General features: G+C 31.1%; 1 protein-coding gene across 1 annotated transcript; it reads left to right on the plus strand.

Moving 5' to 3' along the window:
• Positions 1 to 182: 182 nt before the first annotated feature.
• On the plus strand, positions 183 to 7028 carry LOC143537384 (NADPH--cytochrome P450 reductase 1-like). The gene is made up of 17 exons (XM_077031167.1): positions 183 to 554; positions 1279 to 1338; positions 1462 to 1541; positions 1719 to 1776; positions 1862 to 1945; positions 2073 to 2109; positions 2226 to 2295; positions 2411 to 2596; positions 2696 to 2788; positions 2880 to 3105; positions 3643 to 3726; positions 3824 to 3975; positions 4064 to 4160; positions 4605 to 4832; positions 5404 to 5526; positions 5611 to 5724; positions 6831 to 7028. Exons 1-17 carry the CDS (start codon positions 213 to 215, stop codon positions 6909 to 6911), a joined length of 2115 nt encoding a protein of 704 aa, XP_076887282.1. The 5' UTR covers positions 183 to 212; the 3' UTR covers positions 6912 to 7028.
• The last annotated feature ends 12649 nt before the right edge of the window (positions 7029 to 19677 follow it).

Below are 19677 nucleotides of genomic sequence, written 5' to 3' on the forward strand. Positions count from 1 at the left end.
GAAAGTAATGGAGGAGGTAGGTATAAGTTGACCAGTGAGCGAGTCTGATTGGGTAGACTGCATTTCCCATCGCCATAAATAAAACACCTCCCTCAACCACCTCACCAATTCCATTTCACCATCCATCCATCCATCCATCCATCTTTCTTTCTAGAGAGAGACTTAAATCACCACTTTCTCTCTCTAAAACTTCAATTACTCTCGATCCATCCATGGACTCCACCTCCGTCAAGGTCTCCCCACTGGACCTCGTAACGGCGTTACTCAACGGCAAGGTATTCGACACCTCCAACGCATCGGACTCCACGCCGCCGCCGTTATCGATCATCATGGAGAACCGTGAGCTCTTCATGGTGCTCACCACCTCCGTTGCGGTGCTGATCGGATGCGTCTTCGTTTTGGTGTGGCGGAGATCGGCTACCAAGAAGGTTGTTGAGCCGCCGGTGGTGGTGGTCCCGAAGAGAGTCGTGGAGGAAGAGGAGGTGGGTGATGGCAAGAAGAAGGTTACCGTCTTCTTCGGGACGCAGACCGGAACTGCCGAAGGTTTTGCGAAGGTGAAGGGTTTGGTTTATAATAATAATAATAATAATAATAATAATAATTAGGGATGAGCGTTTGGTACCGAATACTCGGTTTTTAATGTTTTCGGTACCGGTTAGGTATTTTTTGATACTTTAATGGTACCGGTACAGATTGAACACAATCGTTTCTAATTAGGGATGAGCATTTGTACCGAATATATAGGTACAGGTATCAGGTACTTAGTTTTTAATAGGGAATATAGAGGTACCGGTACTGGTTTTTAATTTTTTGGTCTCGGTACTTTTGGTTTAGGTATTTTTCGATATTTTCAATGGTACCGGTACTGATTGAACACTATCAGTTCAAATTTAATTTTTTTCGGTATTGGTACTCTTAGGCTTTGGTGTTTTTCGGGTTTTAATGTTTTCGGTATTGGTACTTGGTCTTTAATGTTTTCGGTATTGATGCCCTTTGTTTCAGTGGTACCAGTATTCAGTTTTTCATGTTTCCGTCGGTATTTTCAATGGGACCAGTAGTCGGTTTTTCATGTTTCAGGTATCGGTACCTTCTGTTTAGGTATTTTTAGTGGTACTGGAAAAAATCTGTGCGGTGTTTGGTATATTTTTTCAGTCGTTTTTGGTATCGCTATTTTTCAGCGTGGTACTGGTATGGTGTTGATCGCATCCTAGTTTTAAAAAATTAATTATAGATGATTTTAGCGGTGTTGTTGACATGATTTATTACTGTTGTGTAAAGGCACTTGTGGAGGAAGCTAAAGCTAGATACGAAAAGGCAGTGTTTAAAGTAATTGATTTGGTGAGTATTTTTGACTTTACAGATATGATATTAGATGTACTTTGATTCATAAAGTTTGAACTTTTATTGGCCAATTGAATCGTGATTAGTGAATTGAAATTGAATTTGATTTCTAAATCGTAGGATGATTATGCTGCTGCTGCTGATGATGAGTATGAGGAGAAACTAAAGAAGGAATCTTTAGCTTTTTTCTTTTTGGCTACGTAAGTCTGCCATTTAATAGCTATTTTTTTGGAACCTTTTAAGTCAAAAGTTATTTATTAATAAACATTTAACATTAAATTGCTATGATATTTATATAACTGTATAATAATATAATAAGGGGAGGTGGTAGATGAGTATTTATTAAATGAATTTGGATTATGATCTTGATTTTGTAGGTATGGAGATGGTGAGCCAACAGATAACGCTGCTAGATTCTATAAATGGTTTGCTGAGGTAAACATCGTGCGATTTGTAGATCCATTATTGTATTTAACCAGAATTTTGCATGCTGACTTTAAATTTTTTGTTACGTGTGCAGGGCGAGCCGAAAGGAGAATGGCTTAATAAGCTTCAGTATGGAGTATTTGGCCTTGGCAACAGACAATATGAACATTTTAACAAGGTAGCAGTTAATGCTAAATATCATGTTGTGTATGTTTATACCTAAGAACTATTATTAACATTATAAATGTTCAGTTACATGATATGCTATATCTAGCTTATTTTTATTTACTTCGTGTGATATGTAGATTGCAAAGGTGGTTGATGAAGGTCTTGCTGAACAGGGTATGCCATTACTTATCCAGTTTATAATACAGGAGATGATAATTTGCATTTGTCTGCAACTTTTGTTACTTAAATGCTTTAATTAATTCAATGTGTATATGCTTTACAATTTACAGGTGCTAAGCGTCTTGTTCCTGTTGGCCTTGGAGATGATGATCAATGTATTGAAGATGACTTCACTGCATGGTATTTAAAGAAATACATTTTTTGATGTTTGTATTGAATTGTAAAAGTTCAACTAGTAGTCAACAATGACTGCATGTAATGGTGAGTTTTAATATCGCATTGAACTTTTCTTCAGGAAAGAGTTAGTGTGGCCTGAGTTGGATCAAATACTTCGTGATGAAGATGATACAAGTGTTGCCACTCCTTACACAGCTGCAGTTTCCGAGTACCGTGTTGTTTTTCATGAGAAACCAGACATGTTTTCTGAAGATAATAGTATGACAAATGGTCATACTGTTCACGATGCTCAACATCCATGCAGGTATCATAACAGTTTCAACTTTTAATTTGTTATCTAATCTTATTATTACTTGATTGTCTTCCAAACCTGAGTACCTGACATAATTGTGCTTGATCGAAGATCCAATGTTGCTGTCAAAAAGGAACTTCATAGCCCTCAATCTGACCGGTCTTGTATTCATCTTGAATTTGATATATCTAATACCGAACTAACGTAAGTTCTTCGAGGGGTATCTGATAATTTGTTACGAATGGATGATAAACTTATTATCAACCCCTCACATGACCGAATTTGTTTGCATCAGATATGAAACTGGGGACCATGTTGGAGTTTATTGTGAAAACTTGAGTGAAGTTGTGGACGAGGCTGAAAGATTAGTGGGTGTATCACCTGACACTTATTTCTCTATTCACACTGACAAAGATGACGGGACGCCACTCGGCGGGGCCTCCTTGCCACCTCCTTTCCCTCCATGTACTTTGAGAAAAGCGTTGTCTCGTTATGCTGATGTTTTGAGTTCTCCCAAAAAGGTATTACCCCCTCTGTTTTGACCCGTGCAAACAGAACCTCTTAAATGGTGTTTGCTCAAAGATTCACATTGTTTTTTTGAGTTTGTAACTTCTTTTAAATGGGCTAAAAAGTCGTTTGTGGGGTCACATCCAACCTGAATTGCTCTGTTTTGACCCGTGAAAACACAACATTCTAAGCAATGTTTATTCAAAGATTCACATTGTTTCTGTAAATGTGACTCTTTTTAAACGGGGAAAAAAGTTGCTTGCGGATCAAACCGACCATGGCTCACTGATTTGGTCAGTGTAAAAGTAGACCTTTTTTTGACCCGCTGCTCAACCTGAGTCTCCTTCTTTTGACTCGTGAAAACACTACCTTTTAAAATAGTGTTTGTTCAAAGATTCCATTGTTTCTGTAAAAGTTGTAGCTATTTTTTTTAAATGGACAAAAAGGTCATTCTGACTCAATCCAACCTCACTCGCCCGTTTTTGTTTTGGCCCGTGCCAGAAGAAGTGACCCTTTTTTGACCTGTTTCTAATATATTAATCCAATTTCAGTCAGCTTTGCTTGCACTAGCTGCACATGCCACTGATCCCGATGAAGCTGAAAGGTTGAAGTTTCTTGCATCTCCTGCTGGAAAGGTTCGACTTCATTTCATAAATTATTATCTTAAAAGGCATTAATTTGACAATGTCTATATTCATAATGTGGAGATTGATATTATTCAATGATTTTCAGGATGAATATTCTCAATGGATAGTTGCAAGCCAAAGAAGCCTTTTAGAAGTAATGGAAGCCTTCCCATCAGCCAAGCCGCCACTTGGCGTTTTCTTTGCATCTGTTGCCCCTCGTTTACAGCCCCGATACTACTCAATTTCATCCTCTCCAAAGTAAGTAAATCATCAATTCAAAAAAATAAATAAATAAAAAATGAGACACAGTTTGATATCAATACACTTGTATTGTTTTGTATTACAGGATGGCACCAAATAGGATTCATGTCACTTGTGCATTAGTTTATGAGAAAACGCCAACTGGCCGTATTCACAAAGGAGTTTGTTCAACCTGGATGAAGGTATTTTTATTTAGAGTAAAATATGGTTTTGGTCCATGTGGTTTGCTCTCTTTAGCCATTTTAGTAAGAAATTTTTTTTAACAAATCAGGGCATGAGGTTTATATTCTATAATTATTTTGTCCCCTAGCCCTAACCCAGTTAGATTTTTCGCTTGTATGCTCACTTGCCCCTCACATGGCATTTTAGTCCTTTTTTTGCCAAGTTATAAGCACCCTATACCGTGCTAGGGTTTAAATCAATGGGTGTTTAAAACTTGGTGGAAAAAAAAGACTAAAATGCCCCTCATGTGAGGGGCACGTGAGCTTGCTTAACAGCAAAATTTAACTGGATTAGGGCCAGTTTGTTAAAAGATTTTTAATGGTTAAAGAGGGCAAGCCACAGGGGCAAAGCCATCACTTTTCAGCTTTTACTTAGTATATTTAAAATTTATGATTTGTTTACAGAACGCGGTGCCTATGACGGAAAGTGAAGACTGCAGTTGGGCCCCTATATATGTTAGAACATCTAATTTCAGACTACCTTCCGACCCAAAGGTTCCAGTTATTATGATTGGCCCTGGTACGGGATTGGCTCCGTTTAGAGGTTTTCTTCAAGAACGGTTGGCTTTGAAGGAAGCTGGAACTGAGCTCGGGTCATCTGTTCTGTTCTTCGGTTGCAGAAATCGCAAAGTGGTATGTTTATCCCAGTCAAGTTAGGCATGCAAACGAGCATAAGCGGGGTGCTTGGTTTTGTTCATTTGTTTAACATTAACCGAACAAAAAAATGAACACCAACACTTAAACAAACAGATTCTTTGTTCCTGTATGCTTTTTAAGAAAATGAACGTGTTCGGTTTGTTAATATTCCAAAACGAACATAAATGAATGAATGCAAACGAAGAAAATGGATGTGTTCGATCATTTGTTAAATTCAATAGTTAAATAAATTTAAAGAATATGTAAATGAACGCATATAGACGAGGTGAACGTGAATAAGTGAACAAAAACAACTGCTCACGAACATTAATAAACGAATGGGGCGTGTTTTCATGGTTGCTCATTGTTCATTCATTAAATAAACAAACACTCTACGGGACGGTTTGCGACGGTTTGCTTACTAGCCTACTTGAATTTAGTCATTCCATTTTTTTTTAATAACGAATTAGGTCAAATATGATTATAACAGTTATATTTTTCAACCCTGGCAGCCCATTTGACCCGTTTCCTTGTAGCTAATTCATATTTATATTTTTGACCCGTTCAGGATTTCATATATGAAGACGAGCTTAACAACTTTGTCGAGACGGGTGCTCTTTCCGAGCTAATTGTTGCCTTCTCCCGCGAAGGCCCGACTAAGGAATACGTTCAACACAAGATGAACGATAAGGTGAATAATCTCTCTTATTTTTTTTTATTTATTCACATAGATCTTTTTTTTAATATATGTTTACAATGCAAATTTGTCCTGCAGGCTTCAGATATCTGGAACCTTCTTTCTGAAGGAGCATATTTGTATGTATGTGGTGATGCCAAAGGCATGGCCAAAGATGTACATCGGACCCTACACACCATTGTGCAAGAACAGGTACTAATCATCACATATATATTTTAACTTTTATAAAAGTTATTTTGTGTTCATTAAATATTGTTTATTTATATACATACATATGGGATGGGTAGGTTTATTATATGGTTGGAGTTGGCTGAGATGGTGACAGATATAAATAATTTTATGGTGTTAAAACACTTTGGGGCCCACCATCTTGTTTTATGGACACCATCTTTTGAGGTGTCGTTTTTAACTATGACAGTGATTTTGTGTATCACCAAATTAAATTTACCTTTTTATTGGTCCAACAAACCTTTCTTTTTCATTAGTTGAGGTCAATTTGGACATTTGTTCTACGAGCGGCAATTTTGACCCATTAGAACGGTCACATTTTATTCTTTATCTTTATTTATATAATTTAACTAAATATCGACTTTAACCTTAAAATTTTATTAATCTTATAAAAAAAACCTCCACATCTCGTTCCTTTTAATTATCTTTATTTAATTAAATAATTCACTTCTAATCAATTTTTATGTTTATTTTTCTCTCGCGCTCACAAAAGAATTATATGGTATAAATATAAGAAATTACTATTCAGCCCATGTATATAATCCATATAATGGATGGGAGTTTTTTTTTCATGTTTTCCGCATAATTTAAAGATCTAAAAGATTATAAAGAATGGGATGTGATTGCTCTTACATTTGCTTATCTGTTTAGTTGGTTTGTTTTTGTGTGTATATATATATATGTGTGTGTGGGTGGGTAGGATCATGTACACCCTCATCGCACAAACTATTGAAAGTGAAGAAACAAAATTACACGGTGGCATTTTCGTATGCTACAAGAGAAGTGCAACTAGCTTACTCATAAAACTATAGCGTAATTGTTATTGTTCTAGTATATTTTTTTATAGCATAATTATTACTCTAGTACATTTCTTATAGTGTAAATAATTAATTCTCAGAGTTACGAATATGCCACTGTGCGTGGGTTTCTTCTTCACTTCATACAGTTCACATGTTTAAACTTTTGATCGAAAGATAGTATCCTATTATAGTATTATGTTAAATGAAAATTCTTGTCTATACGCCTAGCTTTATAGCTAATGTTAACAACCATAACTTCGTTGATTTCAGGGATCACTAGACTCGTCAAAGGCAGAACTCTACGTGAAGAATTTACAAATGTCGGGAAGGTACCTCCGTGACGTTTGGTAAATAGACGGAACGCTAGAAACGTATCAGGGAAACTGCGTTTGTGGTGACGTGCCAGAGAAATTCTTTTATATTCTTGTGTTAATTTTTGTAACTTACTGTTGCCCGTGCTTTGAAACTGTTCTTTTCTAAATGTAACTCTCAAGGAGAGTAATAATTTATACATATATATTTAGTAGTGACTGTTAAATTTATATTGTTATGCACTTGTAATGATTACCAAAAAGAAATTATAACGCACTTAAAACGTGCATAGTGGAAATTACGTGATGTATAAGTGATGAGTTAATGGTGACACCGTTTCATCAGGTATATAATGAGTTGACATTTATAATCACTACTAGAGGTGACAAATAGGTTGGCTTAGGTCAAACGGGTCATGGGTTGAAATGAGTTATGAGTCAAAATAAGTTTGGGTTAGAACATGTCAATTAAAAAATGTTGTTTTGGTTTGGGTCGGAATAGGTTAGGGTCGGAACGGGTTTCGATTTTTTTTTAATTTTTTTTAGGATAACAACCGAAACATTTTAGTTTTTTAGATTTTTTTTTTCTATTTATATTTTGAGTTATAATTTTTTATGGGTTTTCTATTAAGATCAAAAAACCCTCTAAAAATATTTAAAAATAATACTCAAAAAATCATAACACAAAATATAAATCATAAACAAAAAAAAGTAAAAACATTAAAATGTTTCCTACGTTGTCCTCGTTCTATAAAAAAACGATAATCAAACCGAAACTGAAAAAATCAACGAAAATGAAACAAAAAGTCAAAATTGAACCAAATCAATCGAAATCGAAAAAATCAAATAAAACGAAACTAAAAGAATTCAAACCGAACAAAAACGTGACGGACAAAAGCGAGTCCGGAATCGACCAAAAAGAGACAAAAGAAACCAAAACCCACCCCATCCTGTGTGAAAACTTGTGTTGGCTTGAAACCTGAACCGAACCCGTTCCAATCTGAAGCCCGTTACATGCAGAAACCTGTCTTGTATGAAACTCGTTCCGATCCGAAACATGCCACATTTATTTAGGACACTAACTCACATCGATTCATTTCTTTGAACTTGTCAACCCATTTTGACTTGAAAATAACAAGATGAAATTTCAAATGACTCTTTTTAACCCATTTAGTTAAAATCTTTTACACAAACCAACTCATTTAAATTTTAAAACATCTCAAATAGACATATTTGAAAAGGTTTAGGTCAAGATTGTCACCTATAATCACTACAAAACGATTTTGTAATGAAAGTTCAGTTTCTATCATTTTTCATTTTTATTCTTGTTATTTTATTTTCATTGAATGTTTGTTTCAACGATCTCCTAAATTCTATACCCCTAGCCTAATAGAGTATTGTATGAGCTAATTTAGTACATGCTTTATAAATGGAAATATATACAAGTCAAATAAGTTGGTCAAAACAATTAAAATGGTTTTAACTTTTTGTAGGTTGGGTCCCTTGAACACTCATTGTCACAAAAATTTAATCATTTCATGATTAAAAATCGTGTCATGTTACAAACTTTATAACATTTCCGTAATATCTTTGTTATTAATGTTCGATCATAATTTACCTTTTTGTTATATTTCTTCAGAAATGACATTAAAAAAATAAAAATTATGGTGCTGTTTGTTTTTCAGAGGTAAAATGTCAGAAGTCTGTGAAACCACATCTGCCAACATATGTAGCAGAAGAGATGGACCAAAACTCTGCAATCTGCAATAAGAAGACTGTTTGTTTTTTAACATCTGCAGACTACCAAAACTTATAATTATTCTAATCTAATCTCACAAGACCATATAAAACGGTTCGTTTAATATTTATTAATTAATTTTTTATATATTTATAATTATATTTGTATATTTATTTTCATAATAACTTTATATATAAAATAATTCTTCTTCTTCTTCTCCACTTTTCTTCTTCCTCTCCTGTGTTCTTCTTCTCTCCGACGACCCATCGCCATAATCCAACACCACCACCGCCATCGTCGCTCTGCCACCAAACAACCCTCACCACAATCCGTCACTACCACCGTCACTCCGCCACAACACCACCACCGTCATTATCCACCACTGCCATAACCATCTCCACTGCCATCCACCTAACCACCACCTACCACCACCGTCCCTAATTGCTACCCCATTCCACAGCCACCACCGTACACCGTCGTAACCCCCGCCACTGAACCGTCCACAGACCACTGCCGTCACCGACGTCCGGTCACCACCGCGGCAGCGGCGGTGGATGGGTTGGAGCGGCGACCGGAAAACAAAGGAGAAGAGGTCTGGAAGAGGTGAGAAGTAGCATTCACAACACTTCTAGGAGAAGAGGCCTGGAAGAGGTTTTTTAATGAAATGACTTCGGGAAAACAAACACACTGCAGACCACAACCTCTACGCGTGTTCTGCGCGGCGAAACGAAAAGTGGTCTGGAAGAGGTTTTGTCCAAAAAACAAACAGCCCCTATAAGTAGTTGGTCGTAAGGCAAAATATTGAATATTTAGTTGTTGCAAGAAGAATTAGATAAGTCAAAATCAAGACTTGGACCAAGTTTGAAAAGTCAATGCATGCGACCAAGTCTACGTTTTGTAAATTGGTTTGTAGTCAGTGACGGATTCAAAAAATTTTCTCATAGGAGTCGGAATTTTTTTGGGTTGGTGCTCAGTTACCAATCAGTATATAACTTTTTTTGATTCTGGTCGGTCGGGTCAAATCGGTATCAATTTTTTTTATCCGATTCGGTTGTTCTAGTCGGGTCATACAAAAAAATAAAATCAAATCAAACAAAATACAATATAATAAAAGGTACGTGAAACGTCATTTAAAAACACATAACTAAACTTCTAAGCAAGTTTTTCTCAACTAAACAAATAAAACAATTGTTTCACTTCTCATCATTCATTCGATAACCTAACCTAACAAAAAAATCAATGGAAAACAAAGGTGACGTTCAAAAAGAAAAAAAATATTGAAAGTTTTTATCATTCTATTTATCTATACATACTATTAAAGTAAGGAGCAATTTCCACATGTCACCATTCTAGAGTATCCACTTAGGATGCCACCTCATTGCCATGTCACTCATTACCTTTCTTAAGCATGCCAACTCATCAACTAACCTATATTTAAACCATAACATTTTTTAATTTTTTACCCTATTCAACATTTTCTCTCTTTCACCTATTAATATATTCCGGCGAATATCATTCAACATTTGTATCAATTTTCCGGTAAGTTTGTATTTTATAATAAACTTCCTACTGTTTATCTATTTATTTCCGGAAACCTTATTATTTTTTCCGGTTATTGTCTCTTCTAACCTTTTTATGTTTATTCTCATTGTTAACTGATTTTATTAAAATCAGTTTAGGTTGTAAATCATAAACGGGCCTAAAGGTGATATGTGGACGTTTTACGTTTTTTCGGTAAGTATTTCCGGTAAGATTTTCCGTTAAGTTTTTTCCGGTTATGTTTTATACCTATAACAATGGTTGCTTTACATTATCTCAGGTTATTTACCCGTTTAATTTGCTGAAGATTTCATTTTCGTTTGTTAATCAAAATCTTATATTCCTTTGTTACGTTTATCCGGTAAGTATTTCCGGTAAGATTTTCCGGTAAGTTTTTTCCGGTAAGTTTTTTCCGGCTATGTTTTATACCTATAACAATGGTTGCTTTACACTATTTCAGGTTATTTACCCATTTAATTTGCTGAAGATTTCATTTTAGTTTGTTAATCAAAATCTTATATTCCATTGTTACATTTTTTCGGTTAGTATTTCCGGTAAGTTTTTTCGATAACATTTTCCATATATCAATAGTAATATTCTTTTTTATTATTTCAGGTAATATTTTTCGGTAACATTTTCCGGTGACTGTCACGGCTTATACAATCTTTTTTCCGGTAACATCTTTAAATTTCGTTTATCTTTTAACACCTTTTAAATTTTTCGGTTATTAGTTATATATAATTAAAATAATCCAAAATATCAATATTAATATTCTTTTTTATTATTCAGGTAATTGATGTAACATCCCAAATATTATAATATTAAATAAAGAAACATTTCGTTAAGTTGAAGAGCGTTAAATAATATTAGCTAGTGATTAATAAAAGATCATGGACTTGGATTAAGTAAGATGGATTAGGGGTAATGGGCCTTAGGTCCATGGGCCTTAAGGGATATAAATACCCCTTAAACCACCCTAAAACCCTAAATCCTCATTTTCTCCATCTTATTTTCTACACACTCAAAAACACACACACACCACTACTTGTATACGGCCGTGAGAGGTAGGAGCGAGATCCGTGACCAAAACCGAGCCCGATAGAGATAAATCTTCAATACACAAGGTAGATACAAGATTCAAGTTCATAACCTAGCTAATCGAGACCAAACGAACACGTAAAGGTATGTATTTTACCTTAAGGTTTGCGTTTTTATAAACGTTTAGTCGTGAAACTTAGAACGAGAATAGATTGGGTGTAAATGAAACGTAAAGTTGTGAACTTGATGCTAAAAACGAACTTAATGGACCTGCAAATAGGTGCGGCTCATTTAAAATGGACCATAGACCTAGTATTAAACGTTTAGCCTTAAAGTTTCATGCTTTATGTTACAAACGGGTCAAGTTTGGGCCGCAATCAGACTAGGGAATGGCTGGGACTAAAGCCGAGCCATAAACGAGCGGACTAAGGGTGACAAAACGCATGTTTTGGATCGGTAAACTGACCCTAGCAGCAGCAGCAGCTCGCTGCGACAACTTCGCCTGCAAGCAAGTTCGCTTGCAAGCAAGTTCGCTGCAGCTAAGTTCGCGCGCAGCAAGTTCGCCAATCAAGTTCGCCCTATATGTTCGCTTAATGATTAACTTCGCTGAAGGATTAAATTCGCTGAATGATTAACTTCGCCTCTTGATAAGTTCGCTGAACCTTAAGTTCGCTTAAGTTAAGTTCGGTAACGAATCGGATAGCGAACCAGACTTAATTCGTTATGAAGAATGAGTTAAGGAATTTGAAAATAAATTAAAATCCTAATGGAAAATGTGTTAAGACAGTTAATGTAAATAAAATTTTTCCAAGATGACATGGCAGCTAGACCACAGCCAGGGGCTCTGCCCCTTGGACCCTGCTAGGGGCTGCCGCCCTTAGAACCCCGCTGCCTGGGGTGCTGCCCCCGGACCCCCGTTCGTTGTGGGTAATAACTAAAGTAAAAGGACAATATGAGTAGTGATAGTTAATTGATACGTATAATTGTTATACAGTTAGTCGTGCACAGCTAAAGAGAAGGACAACCATTAACAGTGAACGTAACCGCAATCAGGTGAGTTTCTAGCCCCATTCTTTGTTATGTTTTTCGGGGCTGTGTGCATACTCGATGTGATAATTAATAAACTTACCTTAAATGGTAAGTGTATGCCATGTATGATTTATATGTTATTTATATATGACTTGAATGAGAATGAAATGCTTGTCAGTACGTGAACGATTTTCGGATATTGCACGTATTGCCAAGGGAAGTGATTAGCTCCTTACATGGATATTAAATAATAACTTATAGATAGTGTTCCTTATATGGATAATATATAAAGTTCCTTATATGGATAGTATAATGTTCCTTCTATGGATAGTGTAGTGTTCCTTCTATGGAAAGTATTGTGTTCCTTCTATGGAAAGTATAGTGTTCCTTCTATGGATAGTATAGCGTTCCTTCTATAGATAGTAAAGTGTTCCTTCTATGGATAATATATAGAGTGTTCCTTCTATGTATAATATATATAGATTGTTCCTTCAATGGAAAACATATACAGTACGGGTAGTAGTACTGATTCCCTTGTTTGATATTATGTGGCGTTCCTCTTATGGATAATTATACAGAGTTACAGAATTAATACGTGTCTTCGGATACGTGTAAAGATGTATGAGAACGAATTGTATGTTGCCTGATTAACTAGAACTCACTCAGCGTAGCTGACTTTTAGTATGCACGCGGGTAAGTAGAGTGAGACAGCTGGCTTGAGCGGGGACACATGGCAGAAGAATAAGGGTCTGGCATCTGAAGACTGATAAAGTTTTATATTTAAATGTTCTTGTTTTGAAAAACAGGAATGTTTTAAGACAAGTTAAGATTTAATATGTAATGTTTGTGAAAGTTTTATATTCCGCGAATGTTTTTATTAACTCTGATGATTAGAGCTATGTTGATGAGTAAATCCAACACCCAAATGTGAGGCACCGGTGTCGGGGCCTTACAATTGCCGACTCATATAATTTAATTTCACGGAATGATTATGAGTTTATAGTATGTATAGATTTTAATTTTAATGTTGATGTATATTTTATTTTGTTAATTTGTTAATATTCATGTATATTCATCTTCTTTTGTTTATAAAAAATAAAATACGATTGTATATCGGAGATCCAAGATTAGTTTATCTAAATTTTTTTTTCCGACGTGTTTTAATGGTCGATATGAATTATCTCATTAATACCATTTATTTTGTTTGACTTTCCTTAATGTTTTAAATAACTTCCTTAACATAAATATTGTAATTTAATTATCTCATTAAAACATTTTATATTCTTTGACTTTCCTTAATTTATAAACAAACCGATTTTAAAGTTTCATAATTAACATAAATATTGTAATTTAATTATCCCATTAAAACATTTTATATTCTTTGACTTTCCTTAATTTCCATTTTATTTCTACACTTTCATAATTGACATAAATAGATAATCCTTATAGACAACCATAAAATTTTATAAATAGGTAATAATTATAAATTTACATCTTCATCCATTTTCCATATTATAATTTACATTAATTTCAAATCATTTCTATTTATATTATCATTAAATAAATAAGTAACTAATTTGTACTATATATCATAAAAACTATTATTCTTATATTTATTTTTGGTATAAGTTAATTTGAAAAATTTTTATCATAAATTTAGATAATAATAATATATCAAAAATTACTTAAAAAAGGTATATGAAAAACCATATATTTTAAACTTAAAATCAAATGACTCAATTAGGTATCTCATTAATACAATTTATTTAGTTTGACTTTCCTAATTTGTTTAAATAACCTAATTAACATGAATATTATAACGTATTTGATTGATTGATTTGTTAGATGAGATTGTGATTTATAGATGGTACAAATTCAAATTCAAATAAGTTATGATGGTCAAACTCATATTTATAGTACTTTGTTACTACTATTTATAATATAATTATTGTATTACAAGTCAAATTTCACCCAAGTCAAATTTAATCAATCTTAACGAATTATAAATTAATTTAAAATCATTTCATCAAAGTCAAATTTAATATGAATTTACCGTAATTGAATATAGTTTTTTATATCATAAAAACTTATTTTGAAATTAATTAGTCATAAGTTCAAAAATTATAAGTTCTCTAAAATTAATTGTCCATAATCGATGCATAATAATAAGTTGACTAATTTACAATTTACATAAATAAGTAAATGAAGGTCTCGAATTTGTCTATGGTATTTCTCTACATTTTTGGTATATGATTTAAATTTGAATTTTTGATAATGTCTATAATAATGGGTTGATTAACATTTACATGGAATATATATCAACATGTTTCATATTTAAACCGTATTTTTATTTGATGAAGTTGTCTTGTTTATATAAATCGTATTTTTATTTGGAATATATATGTTTGACTAACATATTAATGTCATGTTTATAATTTCCGACATTTTTGTATATCCAACTGTTTTTCCAATATTATATTTATGTGAACAAAAAATTCTAATTCAGATTATGTTAAATTTACACATTATTAAAATTATAGTTCACAAATATGTTATTATTTATATTTTTGTTATAAAATTACAACTTAGCGTTTATACTATTACAAATTCAAATTTCCTTCTAAATATTTTAAAAGTACTACTTCCTAAAATAAATCCACGAAACAGAATAAAGTTTCAACATCTATTATGCAATGCAAGTCAAAATTTTTATATAATTTAACCTTTAATTTATAAGTAATGATCCATAATAATGATTTGACTAACATTTAAATGGAATATATTACAATAATAACTTATATACATTTAAATTTTGATTATAGTGTTAAGGATGGTATTTTCATAAATTACAAAAATATCTCATTCATATTATGTTTAGTTTAGACATTATTAAAATTATACTTTAAAGTTCATTGTTATTTATATTTATCTTATAAAATTATATTCTAATATCTATTCAAATATTATGTTCTAATAAGTTCGTTATTATTTACAATAATTTACAATAGTTGCCAAATGTTAGAGATGGGTTTATAATTTACAATATTTACAATAAGCAATTTCAATTTATTTCCCCCAATTCAAATTCAAATTAACTTTCCGGTAATTGTATACATCTTTGGTATATGATTTAGACTTTATTTTATAATAATGATAATGAATAATGATTTGACTATAATTTTCAACCTTTATATGAACTTTACAAAATTAAGTTATAGACTTTAACATTAACAATTCGAAATTCAAAATTATCTTCCAATCTATTTTGATTTTAAATCTAATATTATAATCTCTACAACTACTACGAATTATTTCGTACTTTCGTTTTAAATATTACCCGGGTTTGAAATATATTGTTAGTTCAAATACTTCATTTGGAACCATATTGAACTATGACCCGTGTTTGAAAAAATTAAGTATATATTTTACAAGTTCTTATGTTATTGTTTTTATATTTTCAACCGTGTGTAACACGGGCTCTAATCTAGATATCAATAATAACGATTATTTATTCCCATAAGGAAAAATTAAGTATATATTTTACAAGTTCTTATGTTATTGTTTTTATACATTTTTTTTTGTAACATAACTATTAATGAACATGGAATATTTTCTTAATTTATTCATATTATTCCCATAAGGAAAAAGAGTTTTCTAAATAATTCGGTCAGAAATTCACAACTTCTCAAAATGTGGCATTTAAAGGACAAAATATCACCAAATGTAATGAGGATTGACATTAAGTTTTGTAATTATATCTATATTATTTAGTAAAATAAATTATCTATATTTAAATTTTTTTCAAATTAACCAATTTGATTTTAATTTTTGTAACCATTTCTAAATTAGTTAATCAAGTTTATATGATGTTACATATATTATGTTTTTAATTATGTTCCACCGTGTGTAACACGAGTACTATCCTGACTTATGTTTAATATGTGTGTTTGTTTAATATGATAGTGAAAAAATGTTATGATTTTGATGATTAGTTTGTTGCATTTAAAAAAAAACATCTGAATTTTTAAGATTGTGGTTATAAAGTTATGTTAAATTTTATGACTTTCTAAAATGTTTTCTTATGAAATTTTATGATTGTCTATATTTATATGGTAATTCTTACATTCACACATTTTGTTTTTAGTTTTACATAATCCTCTAGATATTAATGTTAACATAAATTCATTATGACATATATTAACATTTTCGTTTCATAATTAATCAGGTTGCATGGTTTGCTTTGTTTTTCAGGTTCTAAAGCAAAATGCTTTTGTTTTTGGACGGAAATTTTTGAAAGTTCATGCTGGGATAATAATACGATTTAAACATTTTCATAACTTTGCTAATATAGACAAGTTTGTGTACCTATTAATTTTTTATGTATACAATCTTACTCTTTAATATTTTGGTTAGGCCAACCTAATGTTAAATATTTGTTTTCTCGAATATTTTATTTATTATTATATGTATTCAATAATTATTTAACATAATTTATCCACAAAAGAGTTATAAAAAATGGAAGAGAAAGCTTTGGCTAATTCCTAAATGATATATATTAGAATTAACTATATGTCAAACACACTTGAATGAAAATTAACATGTTATTGAAAATTGATTAAAACTTTATTGTAAATATCAATTAATTATAGTATTATGAAAGACTAAATTTATTTTTTTAATTGTCATAATAGTTTGTTTTGCAACATTATTTTATAATCTATCTATTCTAATAAAAGCCTACCTATTTTTGTCATTTGTCATTCTCATAGCCCTCCTCATATACTTTTCACTTATTTTAATATATGGTCTTTATCTTTTAAGTTATGTCAATACATGAATTCAAGTTTGTTTTTATTATATGTAAATCCTAATTGATTCATTCATTAACATTAATTGTGAAATAAGAAAATAAGGAAATATTAAAATTGACGTTACATGTTTGTTACAAATTGTTTTTTAAACTGTGATTCGAGCAACGGAGCATAATTTTTTATATAAGATTGGTTTTAAATTTGGATTTAAAATCTTCTCATATGCATTTAAACTCGGGAAAATGTGTATTTTCTTAATTTTCTCCAAACGTTTTGTATAAATATTGCAAACATAGAGAATACTTATTATATATCTTGGTGTTTAGCATTAAATTATTGAAGTTGAATTATATATTTATAATCTATATGTATACCGATTTACAATATGAAGTATATGTCATTTATTTATATGATTTTTTGTGTAGTATAAAGAGTTTTAGAAATAAGAAATCAATATTTAGTTTTCAATATTTTCTTTTATAATTCAGACCAAAATGCTTTAGAACATATATTTTCACATTAATTTTAAAAAAATAGTTAATCCGGTTAAAAGTCATTTACCATGCTTCCAACAAATTCGAAATCTTAGTTTTTTTTATAAGTTTTTAAAATATATATATTGATTAATTAAATATCCCAACAACTACCATAATAATAACAAATGACAAGGGATTAGTATTCAAAATTTAAACATTCCTTATCAGTTACTTTCAACAATTATAAATAAGAATCAATACCTTCACTTTATGCAACTTTAAATCTTTTATTATTCTACTAACTCAGAATAATCACTTTTATTTGAATATGACTTTAAGGTTAGTATGTCTTTGTCATTTTTCATTCATATGAAATGAAAAAAAAAATATTTTGCTATATTTTAATTTCTGGTTTTATATGTTGCTTAATTATACAATTGTTAATTGTAAAAATATAAAATCAAGTAAATATTTGTCATACACAGACTATTAATGACACCAAATTTATCATGATCAATCAATTTCAAATTCTAAAAATTATAAGGATGACTATATCATCAAAGTTCAGGTAATCTGGTTTTTTGGATAATCATGTTTTGGGATAAACATGAGCACACGATCTCAAATGACATTATATATATTAACTGATTAACATGTATGATATTTTATGTGTGAGAACATTTTTTTGTTAGTTTCATGGATATAATATCATTTATCTAGGGTTGGTATGTACTTGAAGAATCTTATTGATCACACGGATAATTATACGTGGCTATATCAAGAGTTATAAACATACCTATATGCTACCTTATTAAAAGTTATAAGCATGCATGAACTAAATATTTGATTTGTGATAAACACGGGCAATCACAAATGTAGTGTATAAGGACTATTTTACTTATTTGTAACATATTTGTGTAATCTTAGTTATGTAATTTCTATAATTTTAATGTAAATTGTAACTGTATAAAATATATGATCATTTTGTCAACTATATTTCACTTAATGGTTAAAGTACAAAATTTTCATCAATTACGCGTGTAATACACAGGCCTCAAACTAATATACTTATAAAAAAAAATGTCTTATATATTGTTTATCTTTTAACATCTTTTAACATTTATGTGTAATAAATGTTTAAAATTGATGTGTAAATAAACACATGTATTATCTTAGAGTGATAAACATTACAGTTATTGATATGTAATAAATGTCTTAGATAGAGTTTATCTTTTTAATCAACATTGAGATAGAAGTTTTGTTGAATCAACATTGTAGAATTTTTTTATTGATTTGGAGACTAATTTCCTTTGTTTGCTTATTATTATACTGATGGTATAAGTTATACAATATTTTAACTTTTCATTTATTTTTTTTAGTCTTTGTATGTTTTTGTATTTGATTCAAATAAGTTATGATGTCTTATAATTCATGTAAAAGTATAATCTATTTATAAGTACAACATTTGCATTTCATTAAATTTATATGATGTTACATATATATTATGTTTTAAATATGTTCCACCATGTGTAACACGAGTACTATCCTAAATCAATATTAGAATCTAATGATATGTTTCTTTTAAAAGATTTGAATCACTTGAAGCTTGCTAATGTTAGAAAAGAAAGGGTACATTTGGATTTGGAAAATGAAGTTAGTGAGAAGGTAAAATACTTGTTAGAGTGTGAGAACTATGAGTCAAATTTTGATGATCTTCTAAACTCTTTGGAATCTGAAGATTAAATTTAAGGTAACACTAATTCAGTAACTTAGTTATATAGTTGATTACTCTAAATTTTTACTTTTATTATTCAGTAACACTTATTCTGTTTAAGTTATTAGTTTAGTTCATAACTAGAAACTTCCAAAAACGTACAATAAACTTCCATAATCGTTTATTTTGTTTGTCAGGTTGTGAAGGTAATTTGTTTTTTTGGGTGAAATTTTGAAGAAGTTGATGGTTGGTAAATTTGACTTCGACATGTTTAGATCTTCTTTTGGTCTCTCCTTTTTATGTGTATATTTAGTTTGTTTTAGTATTAAGCTTGTATTATGACAATTTGAATAATCAATAGTTTTGTTACTAAGTTATGTTTATTATGTATGTTTGTTTAATATGACAGTGAAAAAATATTATGATTTTAATCACCAGTTTGTTGCTTTTTTTAAAAAACC

This window comes from Bidens hawaiensis, unplaced genomic scaffold (genome assembly GCF_021521415.1).
Source record: "Bidens hawaiensis isolate Kalapana, Puna unplaced genomic scaffold, B.hawaiensis_p1.1 tig00011186_1, whole genome shotgun sequence".
Classification (NCBI taxonomy): Eukaryota; Viridiplantae; Streptophyta; class Magnoliopsida; order Asterales; family Asteraceae; genus Bidens; species Bidens hawaiensis.